Source organism: Sturnira hondurensis, unplaced genomic scaffold (assembly GCF_014824575.4).
Source record: "Sturnira hondurensis isolate 20B ecotype Veracruz unplaced genomic scaffold, ASM1482457v3 Scaffold0008908, whole genome shotgun sequence".
In the NCBI taxonomy this organism is placed as follows: domain Eukaryota; kingdom Metazoa; phylum Chordata; class Mammalia; order Chiroptera; family Phyllostomidae; genus Sturnira; species Sturnira hondurensis.
The window spans coordinates 4059398-4082431 of NW_028081539.1; the positions used below are offsets into that span (position 1 = coordinate 4059398).

General features: G+C 37.2%; 1 protein-coding gene across 14 annotated transcripts in view; it reads left to right on the forward strand.

Moving 5' to 3' along the window:
* Positions 1-23034, forward strand: part of DST (dystonin) — a 442077-nt gene that overhangs the window by 392725 nt on the left and 26318 nt on the right. For all 14 annotated transcript variants that reach the window (XM_037056335.1, XM_037056336.1, XM_037056337.1 and 11 more), the window contains 13 exons: positions 137-238; positions 2169-2342; positions 2683-2838; positions 6183-6380; positions 6729-6857; positions 9630-9800; positions 10645-10800; positions 11000-11206; positions 13734-13853; positions 16940-17109; positions 18422-18581; positions 21256-21450; positions 21954-22082. In XM_037056335.1, coding sequence (XP_036912230.1) covers positions 137-238; positions 2169-2342; positions 2683-2838; positions 6183-6380; positions 6729-6857; positions 9630-9800; positions 10645-10800; positions 11000-11206; positions 13734-13853; positions 16940-17109; positions 18422-18581; positions 21256-21450; positions 21954-22082 — 2067 coding nt within the window. The remainder of the gene's footprint in view (positions 1-136; positions 239-2168; positions 2343-2682; positions 2839-6182; positions 6381-6728; positions 6858-9629; positions 9801-10644; positions 10801-10999; positions 11207-13733; positions 13854-16939; positions 17110-18421; positions 18582-21255; positions 21451-21953; positions 22083-23034) is intronic.

Below are 23034 nucleotides of genomic sequence, written 5' to 3' on the forward strand. Positions count from 1 at the left end.
TATGATTTGTGAAATGGACTCGTTGCATAATATCTTCACAGGTTTATGATTGTACTTCTCTATAACATCTAGCTATTGAAGCAATTTCAAATGCACTATTATAATAACTCATGGACTAATGTGGTTTTTTTTTCAGGCAATATTCGACTGGGTAGATATCGCAGGTGGTAAATTAGCTTCAATGTCTCCAATTGGAACAGATCTTGAAACTGTGAAGCAGCAGATTGAAGAGTTAAAGGTATGGGTAGGGGCTAATGTATCAAAAATTTAGCATTTTTAAGTTTTTGATTCACAGGACTCTTTACACAAATTTATCTTCCATAATTCAAGTACATTTTGATTATGAAACTGGTTTAATGTAGTATCTGCACCTAATAAGCAGTACATAAGTGCATCTTCAAGAATATAAAATATTAGTGGTTTTCTTCTTATTAAATCAGTAGCGATTTTTCCTAGAAAAATTGGGAAACACAAAGAAGTAAAAAGGGTAGGGGGTTTTGGCCACCCAGAATGTTATATCCCCAGAGACAACCACGCTTGAGTTATGGTTTGTAGCCTTTCAGACATCCTCACGTAGGGGGCAGGATGAGGTGTAGGGAATGTATGTGTACTTTATACATGTGTAGATAATACTGTAAGGATTTTTATAGCTTCATTGTTGGATAGTTTATTATTGTCAATATACATATAGCAATATTTTTATTTTCTTTGTTGTGTTCACAATAATTAATTTAGTTTTACGGGCTAAAGAGCCACACATAGGATAATTATGTTTCTCAAAATGTATAAATGTTTCTTGTTTTCCATCCACTTTCCTCTTTAATTTTTCCTCTTGGGGTTCTTGATCTCCAGCTGTGAAAATGGCTGGCTTTCTCTTTGCATCCTTTGTGCTGATCGCTTACCAAAGTGGGACCAGATATTTCTTTCCAGATTTTGTGTCCATCCACATACACATCACACCATTTTCAATAAACTCTACTAGCTTTTTACAGAAAATTATCACCTGGCTTTAAAAATTGCAGCATTTTCATCTCTAAGCGTGATAACGGAGTATTTCATTTAGAAGAAAATGTGGGATTTTTAAAAAGAATTTTACTGTTACCATCATTATATTGGGATTTTTTATCTGATCATGTACTAACATATCATATACTTTACATGAACAGCTGTGGAGGACCATATTTTGGATACTTACACATATCTCAGTAGTTTGGATACTTACCCATGTCTCAGTAGTTTTGTACGGCAGGCGGGTTAGGAAGGCTGTGTCTGAAATTAGGTTGACTGAGATGGGACTCCAGTTCATCCACTCACTAGGTAAGTCAGCTCAGGAAAGTTGTCCACCTGGTTTCCCTTCTGTGTCCTTAGCTTCAGTTGAGAATACAATTATTTTCTTTATTGGCTTACTGAGAGTAAGTTGAAGATAACAAGTGTTCACTCTACCATAGTCATTATTTTTAATTATTATTGTTATATGTTTGAAAAATTGAGGGGCTTCTTAGTCATTAATTACTATTTAATTATTTACTATTACACATTAAATATTTTATAAAAGGACAGTTTCCTATTACAAGCAACCATTTGTTGTTAACCTGTGTGGATTGGCAAAGGCAAGACAGCTAAATATGTGTCTGTAAGCACTGGGAGGGAGAATAATGTTATTCTGGGTCAGCAATGGGTGTGAGTCATAGGGAAAGCTAAATATTAATGAACACAGCACAACACAAAAAAACAAAATGTTCAGGGATGTAAGATATGTGTGTACATTTGAGCAGGAATATTAATTTGAGGCTCTTAGAGATCTTTTTATTTTATTTTCATCTTTTTTATGATTTTAAAATTCATTTATTGAATATTATAATTAGACATTAGAATAAGTTCATCCTTGAAATTTGTTGTTTTTATTATAAACTGGGAAAAGTGAAATAACAAAATTATAAATAAAAACATCTTTCCCTCAGAAATACTGAATAAAGAAAAAAGATTTCCCTTTTTTAATCTATAACTCTTTTATTCATACACTGTGTATTACATTTTAATTCCTTTCACCCCACCTGCCCCACAGAAAGAAGTGTGAATTACAATAAAGATCTAACTCATAGACTTTTTTTGGTTTAATGTTACTGATATATAACACGTTTTCCTTATATATCTCTTTAAAAAATTAGCAATTTAAGTCAGAGGCCTATCAACAACAGATAGAAATGGAAAGACTGAACCATCAGGCAGAGCTTTTGCTGAAGAAAGTAACAGAAGAAAGTGACAAACACACTGTGCAAGACCCGTTGATGGAACTGAAATTGATATGGGATAGTCTGGATGAGAGAATTATCAACCGACAGGTGAACGACAACACTTTTGTTAGGAATTCATAACATTTCAATTTTGTGTATTAATGTAAAATAAGTAATTAAAACTAAAATTAGGTGATTATGTACACAAACTTTTGAAGCCCCCAAATTCTCTTATTTCAGAACTCTTTCTGTTTCTCATGTGCCATGTTTTAACCATAAGGCATTTCAAACTGAGAATGGGGAAGTGTACGATAATCGGGCTTCACTGGATAGGCTTACAGACTGATGCTGCGTGCAACAGTTGACTTGTTGCTCTTGTTTTATGAATGTATGTTATTTTTCATAACAGAGTCATACATGGATTTTTTCCTGTCTTCTTTTTCGGTAGCATAAGCTGGAGGGTGCCCTGTTGGCCCTGGGGCAGTTCCAACATGCTCTGGATGAGCTGTTGGCGTGGCTGACGCACACCGAGGGCTTGCTGAGTGAACAGAAACCTGTCGGAGGTGACCCTAAGGCCATTGAAATTGAACTTGCCAAGCATCATGTACGTAGCTGTTGTTGCATATTATGTTTGTTCTCTGTGGGTTTCTGGTTTCATCCTTTTTTTACGTTTCTTCTTTATGCATTTTTCTTTTTTTTAATTTTTTTTTCTATTTTTAATTAAAAAAAATTATTGTTGAATTGCAGTTGTCCCCACTTTCCCGCCATTACTGTCCCTTGCTGCCTTAACCACCCCCCCTTCCACAGTCACTCCTCCTCTCCCCCTGCCCTGGGCCCCCCCCACCCCCCGTTATCTTTGTTCATGGGTCCTCTATAAAGCCCCTTTACTTGACCCTTCCCTTTTTCCCCCTATTATCCCCCTCCCCACTCCCCTCTGGTCACTGTCAGTTCGTTCTTTATTTCCCTGTCTCTGGTTCTGTTTTGCTCACTTGTTTGTTTTGTTGATTAGGTACCACTTATAGGTGAGATCATATTGTATTTGCTTTCACTGCCTGGCTTATTTCACTTCACATGATACTCTTCAGTTCTCTCCATGCTTTATGCATTTTTCAAGTTTGTAATTTTAGCACAAGTTTGTGTTTGACATTTATAACTAAAGGTTAACCTTCTTAAAACATTTCTTAAAAGATTGTAAAAATATTTTTCTCATTGCTCAAGGCAGAAATTATCAGAAAAAGCAAGACGGGAAATTCCTGGCTAAATTTTACTAGAGCTGCCTGGCAAACAACACATGCAAGTTTAAATCCCTGATTGTCCCTGTCATCGAGTTAACGTGGAATGGTTTTAAGAGTTCTTGAGAATACGTTATTTCATAAGTTCTAGATTCAAGTGTTGTTGCATTGGAGGTTGTATGTGTGTTTTCTCTGTTCACCCTTATCTCCACGACTCTCTCACGAAAGTTTTTATATGTCCTGCACTTGATTTAAAGCTTATAAATTGAAAATTTTTATCTTGAGATCTAGGCAACATGATTTTATATTGTTGTCTTGTTTGTGACACTGATAATTTTAATGGAAAATTCCTGTCTCTTAAATTACTAGGCTTAATTAATAAAAGTTCATGTGCTCAGTAGAGTTTATCCTGGTATTCGGTAGTCTTTCATAGAACCCTACCATCCCCATTAACAGTGGTATCTATTTAAGGTTAGACCCTAAATCTTAACCTAAAATAAGTTTTATTGGTTATCAAATAGAAAAAGTTTGATTGTTTTACATATTTAACAGTGTTAGAAGTAAAAGGTGTTTTTTAGCACTCTAAGATTATGATACACAGTTTTTAACTATTCTTGCTTTAGTTCTCCTTTTTCCATATCCTTTCCCACCATAATTTTGTTTCTAATTTAAAATTTTCTCTTTTTTTTAACCTTGTTCTGCTATATTTATAGTCATTGCTCAACCATATTTGATTAAGCAGTTAGAACTTATGCATCATTAATACTTCTCATTATTTAATGTCTATATTATATCTTCACTAAGAACAGTAATGACTAGTCGACTGACTCTGCATGTAAACAAAACATGTTTATTCTCATAGTGAGGGTTTATAGCATTTACATTTCGTAACTTAGCAATTGTCCTTAAAAGTCACATACATCAGTGACGGGAACTCTGTGGAATATAGTAAAGGTGGAAAAATGAGGCGCCGTGGTCCAGTTATTTGGGGGAGTGATGAATTGGGGGCCTTTCATTTCTGTTATCTTTGAACAGTTAAAAATGGGTCCTTCTTTCATTTCTCAAAGGTCAGAAGTTACAGACTCAGGCCTGCCAGCACAGATGCTGCAGGGGGTGGGGGGAGGAAGGGTTGCCTTCTCTCTCATGCCTCCTTCTCCTGCTTCTAGGTTGTGGCTTAGGTAGGACTTGGACCATTTAGAAGAACAAATTTTATAGAATTATTTTTTATATTTTGGCCACCAGAATATTTAAATCTTACCTTTCAAAGGTGATTCCTAGTGTTAACATACCAAAGAGCATGCTTATTATAAAAAAGACTTCTTACTCAGTTGATTTTATAGTCTCTGAAAAGCACTTCTTCACCAGGTGCCTCGGAAATGAGCACATACAGAGAAACAGTGATTGTAGACGGGTATTGCCCTTCAGTGAAAATGCCCCCTGGTCCGCATTTCCCTCCAGGTGTGAGATGCTGTACCTACAGGAGATGATGGGTTGTTTTTTTTTTCCTTTCCATTGACAATCCACAGTCTACATAGAGAAGGATTATCAACTCTTACATACATTAGAAGAGGGGTTCATCAGAAACACAACCGTAGTCTTCCTCAAAGGAAACTATTTATTACCAAGCTATATTTGTTCTTTAAAGTAATTCTTAGAATTCTTTTCAGTCTAAAAATTGATCTTGTTAGCCTTGCAGTTGTGTTCTGTATGTAATCACTCTTGCCCTATGTTAGTACATTGAAGTGTTATTAACCAATTCTGGTGTTTCCACTGTAGAGCAGAATAGAAAGGCATCACTTACTGGGGCCAGTAGTAGGAATTTCATATGTGTATTTTCTCTTTTTTAAATATTTTATTTATTTATTTATCTTTAGAGGGGAAGGAGAGAGGGAGAGAAACATCCATGTATGGTTGCCTTTCGTGCATACCCTGCTGGAGGCTCGCCTGCAGGGAACCAGCCTGCAACCCAGGGATGTACCCTGACTGGGAATCAAACTGCGATCCTCTGGTTCGCAGGCCTGTGCTCAATCCACTGAGCTACACCAGCCAGGCATATGTGTATTTTCTACTAAAAGAACAGCTTGACTTTGGGATGCTGGGCTTGAGTATCCCTGATACACAGGGAAACAAATCTTTCCCTTTAGTGTTGGAGCTTCCCAAGATTCCTGTCAACTTAGTCAGTTCTAGCGCCATTCCGATGAGAGAAGATGAAAGAATATTCCATGACAATTTTTTCCCTTTTAGAGTGCTAATTGTAAAACATGGTGCTGTTTTTCTTAGAAATGTAATAATTTCATATTTGAAAGTGAATATACAGAAACAAATATCTTTTAAATAGTTTACTTAAAATGTTAAAATAAAGTTCAATTAAAATGAGCTTGGATCGAATGAACTCTTTTAGAGCCTTTTAATCATAGTGCCTAGTTACTTAATGTCGATAATTGCAAAGCTATTCTAATGAAAAGAACTAGTGATGGTCTCACATAATCATTTCAGGGGTTGTTGGTAGACAGGAAAGCTGCAAAGGTCAGGAAGAAGAAGTCTCCTCATTGAAAAACCTCGTTAGTATTAAAATTCTGTGTATAAGATGCTTTTGTTTCAGAATTTTTCCAAAATTCTTTTGTTCCAGAATTTTCCAGGAAATCAAACAATCGCATTAAAAGTGATGTTAAAATGTTATAAACTAGCAGCCATGTTGTTATCCTGATATTTTCAGGTGCTCCAAAATGATGTACTAGCTCATCAGTCCACAGTGGAAGCTGTTAATAAAGCAGGAAATGATTTAATTCAATCAAGTGCTGGAGAAGAAGCAAGCAGCCTTCAGAGCAAACTGGAGGTTTTAAATCAACGCTGGCAAAATGTTTTGGAAAAAACAGAACAAAGGAAGCAGCAGCTGGATGGTGCCTTGCGCCAGGTAAAAAAGAGAATATGTTCTGAAGTTTTCTATAGCCTTCAAAACCAAACTAGCATGGAATTCTTTCATTGGCTTACAGGCCCCTGCTTAATTTTTCTACCTCAAGGAGAAGAGTAAAAATAAGTGGGATAAAGAATGGAGCTGATGAGAACACAGCTCTCTAGTTCTTAGTGTAATAGCCTTATCTAGTAGCACTCTCCTGAAGAAGAAATGCAAGGCAAACCTGGGGGCACCTGGCTGTTCTTAAGAATTCATAAAGAGCTTAGCAGTCTGGATTGTTTAAACCTTGTTTTCTGCTGGGAAGTGACAGTGTTTATGGCCCAAGCTCAAAACTCTCTGTCACTCTAGGCCAAAGGGTTTCATGGCGAAATTGAGGATTTGCAGCAGTGGCTGACCGACACAGAGCGCCATCTGTTAGCATCTAAACCCCTGGGAGGTTTGCCAGAAACGGCCAGGGAGCAGCTCAATGCCCACATGGTAAGTGTATTATTTCCCACAGCTCTGGCCTTGGAGTAAGAAACTGATCATTTCGTATGGGCCCTGGTGATAAATAAATAGTGGCAGAGGGTTTAAAGGATATACAGTTTCACAGCAGAAATCTCCCTGTGTAAGTGCTAGAATTGCCGTTTATTGATTAAAATTTTCAAGTCAGAAACTATTCTTTATTTCAAAGGTTAGTGTGTCAGTATATGAGAAGAGGTTTTAGAAGTCTAGACATTTTTTGAAAGTATACCTTCTCCCATAAAATGATAAACTAGTGTGGGTAAGTAACAAACATTGTGTAAATCAAAAACTTGCTCTTTGAATGATAAGAAAAAATCCCTAAAGTAGTCAGAATTAACCTACAAATTATTGCTGTAATCATTTTATTTTATTATTGCTGTAATCATTTTATTATTGCTGTAATCATATTTCCACCTTGTTTCAAAGAAAGCTGGAAAGTATGTTTTTGTTCTGTTAAAACAACGTTACTTATTTTAATGGTGATAGGGCTGTCTCTTCAGCTTCACACCTACACCAGGTATGGGATATCCACCAGGAGGGTTGTTTGATCTTCCGGTCTGGAGCCTTCTGCCTGTGGGCAGTCCCCGCCCAGACTCGGTGGCACTGGCAGCTCCGAAGGACGGACGGGGAGGAAAACGGGATTAAGCTTAGGCTCTGGCTTTCTTTCACAGATATATGGACCGACAAATTAAACTTAGACTGCTTTGGATTTATTGACGTTGCTTATTCATTTCCTATTAATAATTCAGCTCTAAAAGTTCTGAGAGAAAACAAGTCTGTTTTAAATTTTGAAAACTAATCCTCTAATTTTTACACTTGGGAATTTGCATCAGGAATTCATTTTACTATTCAAATGCTGATAATTAGTATCTTATGAAATAAAAATGGAAGTACTTAGAGATTTGACAAAAGAAATGGGCCACTGCACATTGAAGTCTGTATTCTTTAGCTCAGGCCTAATGTTGTCAGAGCCTCTTCAGACTGTACTTATTTGGGAACTATTCTGAGTTTGGTGATTTGGAGAGGAAGTAGCCATTTGTAGGTATTGTGAAGAAGCACAACGGAATGAATATCTTAGTCACTTCACGGTTGCCATGAGCATTTAAAATAAATCTTATTAGTCCTCTATGGAATTTTCTACAAACCTTTACTGTATATTCGTTATTTTAGAAAATCATTGCGTTTGTGGTTTTGTTATTTTTACTGTTGCATTAGATTGTGTTTTTGTGTGTGTCACTTGGGACCATTTGTTCTATGAAAAAGCAGTTGACTAAACAATAACTTGGGAGTGTTTATCTTTTCCATAAAACCTGACTGACTTCCAGATATTTCTTTCCTTTTCTGGAAGTATGTATATAGCTATTATAGTGTTCATTAAATATAAGTTTAATGAATTCTTGAACAAACATGCCTGAGGTTAATTTCTAGAAACAAATATTTTTAAAATGTTAATTTAGAAGAGTATAAGTAAAAAAAGAAAGGAAAGCAAAGAGTTTATCTTTAGGGTATTTTACTTTTAGAAAAATGTTAGGTATTAGCTTATGTGGTTTGGGTGAGATGTTTCAAATAAATTTGCTATAATTTGACATAATTTACCAGATTATAGAAATTCCACGATTTAAAGAATTTTAAAGAGTTATTGATATGTATAATACATTTTTAGTAATATTCTTTGGATTTGGTTATGTTAGAATTGAAGAAAACCAGAAAACCTAGAATATTACAGTTTTCTGAAATTTAGCTATATTTTAAAAATTTGCTTTAGGATTATAAGTTTTCAGTAATTGATATTGTAAATATCTTTAAAAAGTGTTTTTTATGGCTTAAGAAATTTTAAAGTTTTGAGGCAATGAAAATGTTCTGGAGTTATAGTAATAGTTGCACATCCTTATAATATATTAGTAAAACACTGAATTCTACACTTTAATGTGGGTGGATTCTTTGAACTACATTTTAGTTTTAAAAGTACAAAATTGAAAATGTTAGACATAGAATATATAATCTTTCAGTGGGAGTGACTGAAAGATTGACTCACATTATGATTGAATCAGTGGACTAGAACAAGTCAATTTTTTACATGAATCTAACTCTTGTAGCATTGACTTTAAATTAAAATCTGTGTAAGTAGTATTTTTTTATATTCTCTATAGAAAAGATACACACTGCGTTCTAGTTGAAAGCTCTAAAAATGTTATAATTAGAAAAATTTTTTCACAGAACTACATACAGGTTTGTCTTTTGTGATTCCAAAGTGTGAATTATCAACTTGAATGGCTTACTATACTGGGTCTTTACTTTCTGTGAACTGGGTGTCTTCTGAGCCCTAATTTAATTATACCAAAAATGTGACAGTTGTTGTATTGTATAGTTTGGGGAGAGATTTAGGACCTGCTTTACAGAGGAAGAAATCGAGGCTCAGGGAGGTTAACTTACTTACCCAAGGCCACAGAGCTGATTGATTACTGTACAGTGAAGGCTTTCTTGATACAATAACATTTAAAATATTCCCTCACAAACTTTTTCATGATGATAGCAGCATTTCTGAGATTCTTCGGTAAACAGAGCATGGCCATAGGTTCAGGTGTTGTTTCAATACAATGAAAAGCTCAAATTTGTCAGAGTTATTCTGTATGCTGGATTGAGTTGAATATGTGATAAGGGGCTTGGGATTGATGATCTGGAATAAGAACTCTTAAGAGTTTATTCTCTTAAAAATGACATAACATGAGGGGTATCTCAATTTAGGAAATTTGTGCTGCCTTTGCTGTTAAAGAAGAAACGTATAGGAGTTTGATGCAGAAGGGCCAACAGATGCTTGCAAGATGCCCCGAATCTGCAGAGACAAATATTGACCAAGACATAAATAACTTGAAAGAAAAATGGGAATCGGTGGAAACCAAACTCAATGAAAGGAAAGTATGTGCCTTGATTAATATAATAGAATGAATGTTTTAGTTGCTTTATTTCATGAGTCTTACCTTATCTCCGAGTAGCGTGCTCAGCGGAACTTTTACTGGTTCGTGTTTGAATTTTCTTTGTATACATTAGGAGGTTTCATGGGGGTCAGTTGAAAACAGTATTCTTTCTTAACATAGAAGGACAGAGTTAAAGTAATCTATGCAGACATAGATAACGGTATAGCATAGATCACTTACTGGTTATATATTTAAATTTGTGAACCCCTGGAATTCCGGATTGTTAAATAATTCTACCCTAATCATACTTATTAAGCAAAAGGGAGTGTGTAGGGAGAAGGAGAGAGGGAGATCAAGAGAATGAGATAATTGTCTCTAAATAATAATCACTTACATAACAAAAATCCCTGAGATGGGATTAAAAATATTACTGTTTAATGCTGTAAGAAAAATTATTGGACAGAAATAGTAGATTGCATGCCCTTACTGACACATCGTAAATGTATTTCTTAGTATCGCAGTCCCCAAAATTAATTGTATGACTGTCAAGCTTTCTTTGTACAGATTCTTTTTGGTAATTGGGTTCTGTGGTTAACTGCCCCCAAACCACAGTTTGATGTGTATTAAAATGTCTTTAGCTGGAGTGAGATGCTTCTTACTTTACTTCAAAGGATTTGGTTTGGCAGTATCTTAGTGAAGACCCATTACATTCATAAACTGTTTAGGTAATATAGCTTGTGCATAAATAAAGTGTAGATGGGAAGGAAATATGCCAGAGAGTGGTTTAACTGGGTGGGTAAAAAACTCTCAAATATCATCAAATACTAAATAATCTTTTTTCACAGACTAAACTGGAAGAAGCCCTCAACTTGGCAATGGAGTTCCACAATTCTCTCCAAGACTTCATCAACTGGCTCACCCAGGCTGAACAGACCCTCAACGTAGCTTCTCGGCCAAGTCTTATCTTGGACACAGTCTTATTCCAAATCGACGAACACAAGGTATGCTGAAACTCAGATGGATAGCACTCCGATTTCATACCTTTGTTGACAGCAGGCTGTTTTAATGTCAAAAGCATGAATTTGATAGTTTGAAAGCCTGCTTTTATCTTTTGAAATAGTTTCTGCTTATGATACCAGAACCATTTTCAAGATAGATCAGTTTCTCATTTGTTTCTAATTTTACCTTTTCTTGTGAAAGGTCTTTGCCAATGAAGTAAATTCTCACCGTGAGCAGATAATAGAGCTGGATAAAACTGGAACACACCTGAAATACTTCAGCCAGAAACAAGATGTTGTCCTCATTAAGAATCTACTTATCAGCGTACAAAGTCGATGGGAAAAAGTGGTTCAACGGTTAGTAGAAAGAGGAAGATCTTTGGATGATGCAAGGAAGAGGGCCAAGCAGGTAAACCTTCATACAAATTCTCTGAACTTGGCAATGAATCAGTTCTAGCTGTTGAAATACATGTTATGTTAGTAAAGTACTTTTATCGCAGACTATCCTAGGTGTAACAACCCCGGCACAAAGCCAGGGTGTCTATTTCCTAAGACGGTGGCCTAAACTGGGGTGTCGACATCATTTTTTGACCTGGCAGCAACTTCAGGCCCTGGGGACTGTTCCTGAAAAGCCTGGTTATAACTTGACTTCATAGATGGACCATTATCGTAAGGCCCCAAAAGAGGCTCAAAATTGTTGTTACTGGGTTTGCTTGGTTTTTTCCTTGTCCTTTCAGCCCCCACTCTCATATACAGAGTGAGACATCATACTTTATTATATTCCTACCTTTTGTTTAGTTCCTAAGCCAAACTTTCTTCAAATGTCGGAGCAGAGAGCCAGACAGCCTCCTGGCCAGCTTTCTGAAAGGGTGTGTTCTGTGTCTGAGTCGTTCAGACTCCCCTCCTCTCTGACTCTGTATACTTGGCAAACCTTTACTTCTTTTCTAATATTTTGATACAGGTCCATCCCACTTTTAAATTGTTTGAATCTTTTGGGGCTGCTTTTTAAAAAAAAATCTAGAATCACTCACAAGGAACCTGCCTTATTTCCTTCACTTTTTGTTAATATTCTATTCTAGACTAAACACAGAGAAAAAGTAAAATTATGTGTCTCTGTTCTCTAGGGAAGACAAAGATGCACCCACCTTGCTTGGCATGTATCTTTGATTTTTACTAGAAACCAGAAAGTGTTGCATTGAGGCTGGGTTTTATGACTCCTGTCCCATTTAGTTGCATTTGTCTCTCCGTGGTGCCAACTCCACTGTTTTGGGGAGTGGGCTCAGTTGGGTGATAAGAAGGTTTCATGGGAGTCTAGTGTTTCAGTGTTTAAAGCTATCAGCATAAGCTTTTAAAGTCTTTAGGAATGACAAATTGCACTGTTATAGGATTACAAGCCCTATATCCCTTTGTGAGTGGGAGGTATGATATATGCAGTGTTGTAAGTGAGTCTCTGGAATGGAACCGGTCTGTAATGATTTCATAAGACAGTACTAATGCTGAGCCTGACATTTTTCTCTCCAGATACGTAACAGTGTCACCCGCAGTGTAGGCTTTTATGAGTTATGAACATCTAGCTTATAAAAGTCTCTTGGCTGCCGGAAGCCAGTTGCCCACCCTCTTCCCTCTTCTCCATGTAATCAATTTTATCTCCTCAATGTGGTTAATTAACTTTAAAAGGATTTCCTACCAGTCTCAGTAGAAAAATATAATATTTCTTGTGTTTGAGTGACTTAAAAATAGTAGTGAAAGTAGGAGCAACCTTAGGACCTGTGTGTTGATACCATCGAGCTTGCCATCTCACCGTTACGGCCAGGCTTTATTTGTACTAAGACTGCCTAAGACCATGGCTAGCTGGATCTTTGTCTGTTTTTATTCTAACATCTCAGTTTTTCACTCAGATGTTGACCGTACTTGTCTGACTTTGACAATGTATGTCCCTGTTCTGGCCTCCCGTTTTCACATTTAAATGGACTAGAGCCTCGGGAGGGGCGTTTGGGGAAAGCAGGCACTGAGGAGATGGGCCCAGGGGGCGCTTGCAGCTCTGTGACTCTGTGCTCTTACCGTTCCATTTTTGTAAGAAGCGTCTTTCTGTTATTTCATTATTGATGTGCTTTGATATAAAACACATTTATTTTGATGACTTAAGTTTTCTGTACCTGTTGACTTGAGTTTATTATGAGAAATAATGTATAACCATTTTCACAATTTGATCTCTCAAAATAGTACCCACTGGTTAAAGTACCCAATGATAAACAGAAAGCAGACTGTGAAATTAAATGTATGCAGCACCAGACTTTTTGAAAATTGTAGTTGACAGAGAGAATTGTATTTAGTTAGACCTCAAGTGTTGTGCACACTTCTTACATATTTAACTAATACGTGAGGCACAGGCATTAATTCGAGGATTTTGATAGCAACAATAAAGATGTTAGCTGGTCTTTGTATTAAATAGGAACGAAATGACCCCTTTTCATTCTTGTTACTTTATGAAGAAAACCATTTTACACACTTTTTCCTCTCTATCCCATTTTGTTCCTTTTCTTAATGTAAGAATTAAACACCCTTGAAGTCAACCCAGATTCGTCAAGAGAGAGCAGGAAGCAACTACAACTCTCCCAGAGTTGGTGTTAATTATTACACAAAAGAAAGGGGGTCCTCCCTGGTGCTCCCTAACATTTCTATCTTTATTAAACTTTATGTGCTTGAGTGAATGATAACCAAGTGAGCAAAGGACAAGGACCATAAAAGCCAAGTGTTAACAAGAGAGTTTGTAATCTGCTGATGAAATGACTACTTTTTGCTACTTCTAGGGAAATGTTGAATTAGTAAAAGTCAACATTTCATTAACATTAATTTCTATTTTAAATAAATAGTAGATTTTAAATGTAGTGAGTACACCAGAAAATTTTCTGCACACAATGTTAATTTCTTTACAGTTCCATGAAGCTTGGAGTAAACTTATGGAGTGGCTGGAAGAGTCAGAAAAGTCTTTGGATTCTGAACTGGAAATTGCCAATGATCCAGACAAAATAAAAACACAGCTCACGCAGCATAAGGTGAGTCTACAGTTAAGAAAAGCATATTGTGTCTTTATGTACTTCAGGCTCACTTTCAAATTCTTATTTGATTATGTGTTTATTCATCACTCAAGGGTAGTAAAGATCAGTGTGAACTACATGAAATTGAAAACTAGTTGCCCTTCACATTGGTGAGGTGGCAGTAACATCTTTACTCTCCATTATGATCCAGAGTTAATTGGTAAAACAGAAAATTAAAGCTAGAAGTCATCTACAATCTAAAACATATAAAGGATTTGTAGAAGTCCAAACATTGGTGATTCAATTTTTACCAATTTTCTTATCTTGTACTTTCTTTCATGGGACATGCAGAAGATAATTCTATAGTAAAAAGTAGTATGCATTTTCCTATATAGGTTCTTTTTAACAGTGCATCAGGGAAAATTGTTTTTTTTCCTACCTAAATTGGCATTTTATTGTATGTATGTGGGAATATGAAATTCCATCCTTACCCTCAACCATAGTGGTTCCTTCTATAGATTAGAAGATACAGAAACATCACATTTTATATTTTCTACCTTTCTACCATGCCTATACTACATGGCCTTCAAAGAGCATTTCCCCAATGTCCTCCAATCTATTGTATTTGGGTCTCTCTGCAGTTCTGTTTGACCATCAGCACTCAGAGGGAGGGTGTGGGCAAAAGGAGAATGGTTCTCGCCAATAGTTAGACAGCTTTAGGCATCTACAGATAACTCATTGCTTGAAAGATGGTAATTTATAAAAGGATGGAAAAAACTGAGACGATGTAAGGTCCCCATCAGAAAATTCTGGCCACCAACTTCACGTAGGTCGGTTGCTTCCACTGGTGACGCTAAGTGACCTCAGAGGGTCATGATCCTAGGGCGATGGAAGCAAACATGCTAACATCTGCTTTTGTCTGGATGAGAGCTTCTGAGTGGCTCATTTTGCTGTCACCCTGTGTCCCTGAGCTGCCACATCTAACATTGGCAGCACAGTGACAGTGAGCAGTACCTTCCTTCTTCTCTGATGGAAAAATGACAGCCTCCTTCTCAAAATAGAACGCCTTGTTTGAACTTGATTGTAGATGTTGTGTCATGTAGTCTTATGAAAGTATACTGAATATTTAAATTTGAAAATCCTAGTAATAAGGATATGCAAGGAACCCTGTTAGATTCTCCATTTTCCCCAGTGCAGCTTATTGCCATAGTGACTGTTTCTGAGATAAAGATACACGGTACAATTCAGCCAATTTTTTAAAGTATATTTCATTTCTTATGTTATTACAGCTGTCCTAATATTTTCCCCTCTGCCCCCTCTGCCAGGTACCCCCACTCCCTCAAACAATCGCCACCCTTAGTTCATGTCCATGGGTTGTGCATATGAGTTCTTTGGCTTCTCCATATCCTATGCTTTTCTTTACATCCCCCTGTCTGTTTGGTGCCTACCATGTATGCTTCTTATTCCCTGCACCCTTCGCTCCCCCTCCCCGCTGATAACCCTCCATGGGATCTCCATTTCTGTAATTCTGTCCCTGTTCTAGTTGTTCGTGTAGTTTGTTTTTGTTTTTGTATTTTAGATTCAGTTGTTGATAGTTGTTTGTTGTCATTTTACTGTTCATAGTTTTGATCTTCTTCTTTTTCTTAGATAAGTTCCTTTAACATTTTATATAATAAAGGCCTCGTGATAACAAACTCCATTCAGCCAATTTTAAAAGAAGTCCTTTGTGTTCATTATTTGGGTACTTTGTCTTTAAAAAGTATTAACTTGTATTCAGCTATACCATTTATTAAGTATCTGCGATGTGAAGAAAATCTATCAATACCATGATTATGAAACTAACATCCTGTTTAGAATAACATGAAAGAAAATTGTATCTACAGAAAACAAACTGCAAAAATAGTGTGATATTGTAATGATATTCATTGCTAAAAAATTCCCAGATGTAGTTGCCTTGTGTTAGAAGACAAAATAAATATCTTAGTCATTATAAGACAATTGAAGTGTCTCACTTTTAAAGACAATAAAAACTTACTCGATAATTACAACTGAGGTTATTTTGGAAGAGTATACATTTGCATAGCGTTTTACTCTCTTAGGTGATTCTAACTAATGTCCTTCGAGGACTGAGAATCACTGTATGTGTTCTAATTTTTTATTTTGAGCTCATAGGCTGCCTATTAAGTTGACCTTGTTTTTCTTCCCATCCCTGGGGTTATATTATATTTGCAATAGCAGTTGTCCCATTCTTTCTATTACATAGTTATAAACACACATTGAATGTAACCTGATAGGGAGGAGCCTGCAAAGACAATGTCCCTGCTCCAGACAGGCTTGTAATCGAGTTGTGTAGAAAGAGGGGAATACACCCCCCACACACATACACACAAATGTGAAGATGAACAATGTAAGAAGTAGCAAAGCATAGATTTCACGTTAGCAATATAGCTTTTTGGTACTTAGAAGAGTAATCCTTGGATCTTTCAGACTTCGGTAGGTCATCACAGAGGTGGAGAGGAGGGTGCAGGCCTCCCAAGTGGTGTGAATAGAATGACCAGTAGGTCCAAACAGAGGTCTATAGATGTGGTTCTTATTTGTCCCTCATCCTGGTTCACAGATGAAATTACATGCAACCTTATTGTGACTATCAAAAATAAATCTGTTTGACCAAAAAAAGGAAAATTTTACTTATTTAGTCACTCTGTGTCCTTACTGGACCTGTGGTTTCTCATAGAATGTCAATTTTTCCTTAAGCCACAGGATTTTCAGTAGTTTATTAGCAATTCCATCTTATCATAACTGTGGTTTATAGCTACAGAACATTCAGAATTTCTTTGTTTTGAAACTATTTTCTTGACCATAGCAGGTGCCCTTGGAGACACCTGGCTTCTAAGAAAAGTGAAACCTTCAATTTGAAAATGTAAAGACCCTTTCCTACCCTGATGTTTGCCTGTGCAGAGTCCAGCACTACACTCTGTATGACTAGATTGTTCGCTGGTGTCTTCTCGTTAGGTCCCATCTGTTAGAGATGCCTCTTTTAATGTCTCCTGCCTGTTTGTTAGTCCCAAGTATACATGCACATCGTTGTCTTGTTGTATGTGTAGGAGTTTCAGAAATCACTCGGAGCCAAGCATTCTGTCTACGACACCACCAACAGAACCGGACGTTCCCTGAAGGAGAAAACCTCCCTGGCCGATGACAACCTGAAACTGGATGACATGCTGAGTGAACTGAGAGACAAATGGGATACCATCTGTGGGAAATCTGTGGAGAGGTAAAGTGTTCTGTAAGGCAGTTGGGTTACTTTGTTGGACCTCTTTCAGATACACAAGCACTGTGCATTTTAGGAAGCTTAAGTATGTCCTTTGCCTGGGGAACTTCTGCTGGTCCTTAGTACCCGCCTTGCACAGGTCCTGCACTGAGAAGGCTTTGCTGTTCATTATCATTTGTTTTCGATGACGCAGTTCACTCAAAAGTGAGAATATTCTGCAAACTTCTGTCATCTCACACTACAGCAGTTATCTTCTGACGGGTCTCCCTGGGTCTGCTATTGTCCTTAATCCAGTTTCTACGTAACTACTAAGGTGGTCTTTTTAAAGTGGAAAGGAAGCTTGCCATTCCTTCCCCTGCTTCATGCCCCTTAGGGAATCAATAATATTGGTGTGAACTAAAATACAGGCGCTTTCTCTGCAAGGTCTACTGACCTGACCCCTGTGGTCTGCTCCAAATTCCATCCGCCCATTTCTATGCCCATCTTTCTCATTATACTTCAACTGTGAAAGCCCAAAACTTATTTCAAAATTTTTAAGTATTTAAGAAGGAACAGTGGTATGAAGGAGTTCAAATATCTTTAAAATGTTTTCAAAGTTTTTATCGATCCTTAGTCTAATTACTTTTGTCAGTATCAAGAGTAAATAGAATGTTATATTCCACTCTAGGGAACTTCACAGTAAGTTGGTGCATGTACGTTTTAATTTTAAAAATCTCCAATGTCAAAAGGTCATGTTTTTACAGTGTCACGTAGTCAGAGAAATCATTTCTTTTATATGACATTCTGGAAAAGACCAAAGATCAGCGAGGGCAGACAGATCTGTGAAGGCCAGGGCTGAGAGTTGGGGGCAGGCCGTGCCCATGAAGGGACAGCCCGGGAGAGATTTTTCAGGATGATGGAACTGTTCGGTATCTTGATTATGATGATAGTTACGTGTATTAAAATTCACATAACTGTAGACCCAGAGACCTCACTTGTTACTGTATGATAATTTAAAACAAAATTATGAAACTTTGGAGTTAAAAAAGCATATTTTTGTGAAGAAATCACAAGGGTCTGTGATTTCCAGGGGTAGTGATAAGAGAATTTCCCTGGAACAGATGCCATGTGTCTAAGGAATAAAAGAGAAAATTTGAGAACAGTGTCATTATTTTCTGAAGAAAGCACAGAAACAGCAGTGAATACCAACATATTTTTTATCTCTTGAGTATGGCTCAAACTTCATAAATGAATTTTAGCTGTTAGGCTGTATAGGCTGGCTTTTTTTTGTTTGTTTCTCAGATTGATTTTTCATCCTTTCCCCCCTCCCTACCAGACAAAACAAATTGGAGGAAGCTCTGTTATTTTCTGGACAATTCACAGATGCCCTGCAGGCCCTCATTGATTGGTTATATAGAGTTGAGCCCCAGCTGGCGGAAGACCAGCCTGTCCATGGAGACATTGATTTAGTGATGAATCTGATCGATAACCACAAGGTATTGTTCACCTGGGACATTTTATTCATCTCATTTGATTATTCTGAGTATAGAAGAAACTGTCACCACTTAGCCTTTGAAAATCTTAGAGACTGTATCTCAGACCACATAAGTCTTTAATATTTAAATGCATGTACATTTGAGCAGAAGCAGGGAGCCAAGTTTAAAAATGATGCAGGAAAATTATTTTAGTATCAAAGAAATAACTTTTATGCTTAATTTTCCAGATTCAAGAGCTTTTAGAACTTGGAAAGTGATTTTATTCTGTGGTACTTTAAAACATGTTTCAAGAATGTTTTACTACTTGTTTTATTCATTTAAATAATTATGTAATATAATTTGAAATCATTCACTCAGTGACCTGGAACTCGGTCACTGCGTAAATGCACAGATTTGTGACATGATCTATGGGGGTCACGGTCAGCTGCTTTTCTTTTTTTTTTTTTTTAACTGTTTTAACCTTGCCCCTTGAACTACAGCGATTTATGAGACAACAGCATATGCTGGGAGGGATTCGATTATTACTTCAAGAAAATTGGTTTCCTTGCAATCTCCTGAGATGTACGTTAAACCGTTGTGCAAATCAAAGGTCATAAGTGAGAACGCCAGCTGTCACTGACTGTGCGGTCCTCCATTACAACCCAATGCTGTGTTACGACTGAGCCCTAAACACAGCGTGAGGCACAGCACTAGGTAGAATGGTTTTTATCAGTTGACTTTATATAGAGATACCTTCCAGCGATGCACTTGAATTCATGCTGTATTTCCCCTCTATATTTTCTGAGTTCAGGAAATCCAGTTTATTAAAAAATGTTCTCTTTGTACTTCCCTGGTTGTGCTATTGTGATCTTGTTCCTTTTTACATCATCGGTCCTTTTGCATATTTAGTTCCCCTTTTCTTGTTCTGTTATCTCACTATATCAGTAAAGGAGACTTGGTTATTTTGAATGTTAAAAGATGCATAGATAAAGAACATTGATCAGGGCTGCAAAAATTAAAAATTTTTAAAATTATGTTGCTTTGCCTATATTAAAACAAATATTTTGTGCATGATGAATATAAACTTTTCCATTCCCTGGCTTTTATTCAATGAGTAATGAATAGTGTAATGTTCCTTTTTACATAAATACCATTTTTGTAAGCTCACTGTCTAAATATTTACTCCCCTAGGCACTTGCCAGGTTTTTTATATATTAAAGGTCATCAAGAATGAATTAATCATTCAGCATTAGTAATACAATTGGAAGACTCAAGAAGACGTTTAAGTATACAAAGTAAATTAGAAAGTCTGCTCAGAAATATCGGACTGGTCCTCGCACAAAGAGAATGTTTAGATCCTGCACCGTCTGTGTATCTGTCTGCAGGCACATCTCATTTAAAAGTGACAGAGTGAAATCACCAAAGAACTCATCATACTATGTTTGCATTGGTTCTGATGGGCTGTCTTTTATAAATGATCTAAATATCAAAAGAAAGCCACAGATATAGCCACGGTTATAAAATGTGCTTGGTAATATTCATTTGTGACTTCTTTAGAAAAGTAAGACGATTTTTTTCTATACATAAAGTCAGTTATTTGAAAGACTTGGTTTCATACACAGACTCTTGGATCAGAAGTAAAGAATCCTGAACTCATTTCTTGGATTGAGACTGTGGCCAAAAGAAGCCAATTTAATTCCTGGCACATCAGATTTCACCTGAATTAGATGGAAGGGAAACAGAAAAAGCTTTTCCTCCAAGGTGACAAGGATTGAAGCTACCAAAATTTGACATTATGGGTTATTAGTACTCAGGATGCTATAAAAGATAAAGGCATGTTATAGAATAAATGGACTATATGTCAACGTCCATGAGATTTTCTGCCATTATACCCAAGGATCCCCATGAAGTACCCCAAGAATACTTAGTTATTTGTTAGTCTCTTAGATATGTTTACCAATTAAGAGGAGTTTGGTAGCCAACACACAGATGGAACTCGGTAATGATTTGAGTGGAACCGAGGCATCATTTTAAAAAATCAGAGAAAAAAAGGAATTTGATGCATTATTTTGTGGAATTGAAATCATGAAGGGTGGCCACCATTGTTTAAGACCAGTGAGTCATTTAAAAAATAAGATTGTTCACTGGGGAAACTGTTAATTGAACCGATTTATATGAGACTCCTTTTTTGAAAGAACTTTAAATTTTATTTTTCAATTGAAGTTTACATTCAGTGTTATTTTGTATTAGTTTCAGGTGTACAGCATAGTGGTTAGACAATCACATAGTTTACAGGGTGTTCCCCCTCACATTTCCGGTACCCACCTGACACATACGTAGTTTTTGCAATGTTGTTGGCGGTATTCCCGAAGCCGTATGCACATTCCATATGACTGTTTTGTAAGTGCGCTTCTCCATGCCATCACCTTTTTCACCCACTACCTAAACCCCCCCTCCCTTCGGCAACCACCGGTCCGCGCTCTGTGTCTAAGACATAGACTACTCCTTCCAGTGCTCTGAAGGTGGCAGTGTGTCGTGTCTTTCCAGGACTGTGTGCAACGTCTGGGTCCTTCAACTACAGGGCTCGGGGATCGGTATATGATGTCATTTCCACCCGTATACTTCCAACTGTGTTTTCCTGTTTTGGTTTTGTAGAAATTAAAAGTTAATTTCTATAAAAATGTGGTTCTCTTAGGCCTTTCAAAAGGAATTGGGGAAGAGAACCAGCAGCGTGCAGGCCCTCAAGCGCTCGGCCCGAGAGCTCATAGAAGGCAGCCGAGACGACTCCTCCTGGGTCAAGGTCCAGATGCAGGAGCTAAGCACACGCTGGGAGACCGTGTGCGCGCTTTCCATATCAAAGCAAACACGATTAGAAGCAGCTCTGCGCCAGGTAATCGTCATGTAAATGGTAGCAGGGCCTAGTGAGAGGGCATGAAGCCTCGGTAGGGACTGCTTTTGTGAAGAACGGAGAAGCTCCTCATTTCCCAACCAGGACAGCCACGGAGAAGGACGTTCTGATAGCATCAGTGCCCTGGTCCTTCCCTCCAGCCCCTCCCCGCAAGGCCTTAATTTACTACTGAGGGAGGTTTTCTAATCTTCATGTAAACATGCTGCTTGAGTAATTTTTCAGCTTGGATGTATAAACGGGCTGCCATTCATCTAAAATCAGATTGTTAAAATGGTGAGTTAGTCTTCTCACATATAGGCCTTTTGATCTATTAGATGTTTTCTTACATTGTAAAAGGCAGCACCATATAGCTTTATCTTTTTATGGGGATAATTCATAGAATCAATTTAAACGTAAAACTTATTTTTATTGAGAGGAAGAATCGACTATACTAACAAGCGCATTTGGGACTGTCGTGTGGGGTGCACGTGTGTGTGAACCTCTAGGCGGAGGAGTTTCACTCGGTGGTGCACGCCCTCTTGGAGTGGCTGGCTGAGGCGGAGCAGACCCTGCGTTTCCATGGAGTTCTCCCAGACGATGAGGATGCTCTTCGGACACTCATTGACCAGCATAAAGTGAGTTATGTACATGCTAAGTAAAACTAAGTGAGAAAATCAAACAAAGTAAAGAAAATGGACTTGTGACTGCAAATACCAACTGCTTGAATATTCTCCTCCTTGAGAACTAATTAAAGATCTGGTGCATTTGAGAATTTACCTGTGTTCTCATTGCATGCACGGGTGTGTCCCTGTGCACCTTTACACAGGTATGTGTAGCTAGCTTATTATGTTTTCTTTATAAAGAAGATGGTTGTTCTTCAAGTTGAGGAACATGTATGTAAAGGACCCATGCATAAGGACAGTGCGAGGGAGGATTGAATGGGGGGATGGGCAGTGCAGGGGAGAGCAAGCGGGACAAATGGGAACAACTGCAATTGAACAATAATAAACATTTTTTTTTAATGAAAATCCAAGCTAGGGAAAAAAAGGTGGTTATTCTAAAATTAGTCGCTTGGCTTCCTATTTTTAGGAAGCTTATTGATTTTTTTCTATGGGTTATTTGGCTTCTGACCAAAATTGGTCAATTTTGTTGCACTTTTATGTGCATTTCAAAGGCAAAACTTTCTTAATAAGTAGTTTGGCGTAGTCATATGATTGGAATTATAAGTTAATAACTTTGACTTTCAAGACAAGCAAGTAATTTAATAATTAGTCTGCAAATTTTATTTTTAAGCCTTTGCCAATTCTGTTTTTAATCAAGAGCCACCTTACACTCTTTTGATAAGTAACTCTAGTGCAAATTATAAGTTGATAAATGAATTATATAAGTAGGGATACTATTAAGTAAGTGAAAATCTGGCCATCGAGTTTTAGATCAAGGTGTTTCTTGTGATAATGCATTGAAATAGCAAAACCCTGAAGAGAGTGAGAGTGATTCAGATAGATCCTAGCAGATTCTTTTTACAGCTTTAACTCTAGATATCAGGAACTCGCAATGCTAACACTCAGTGTAGTATTGCTGTCAGGG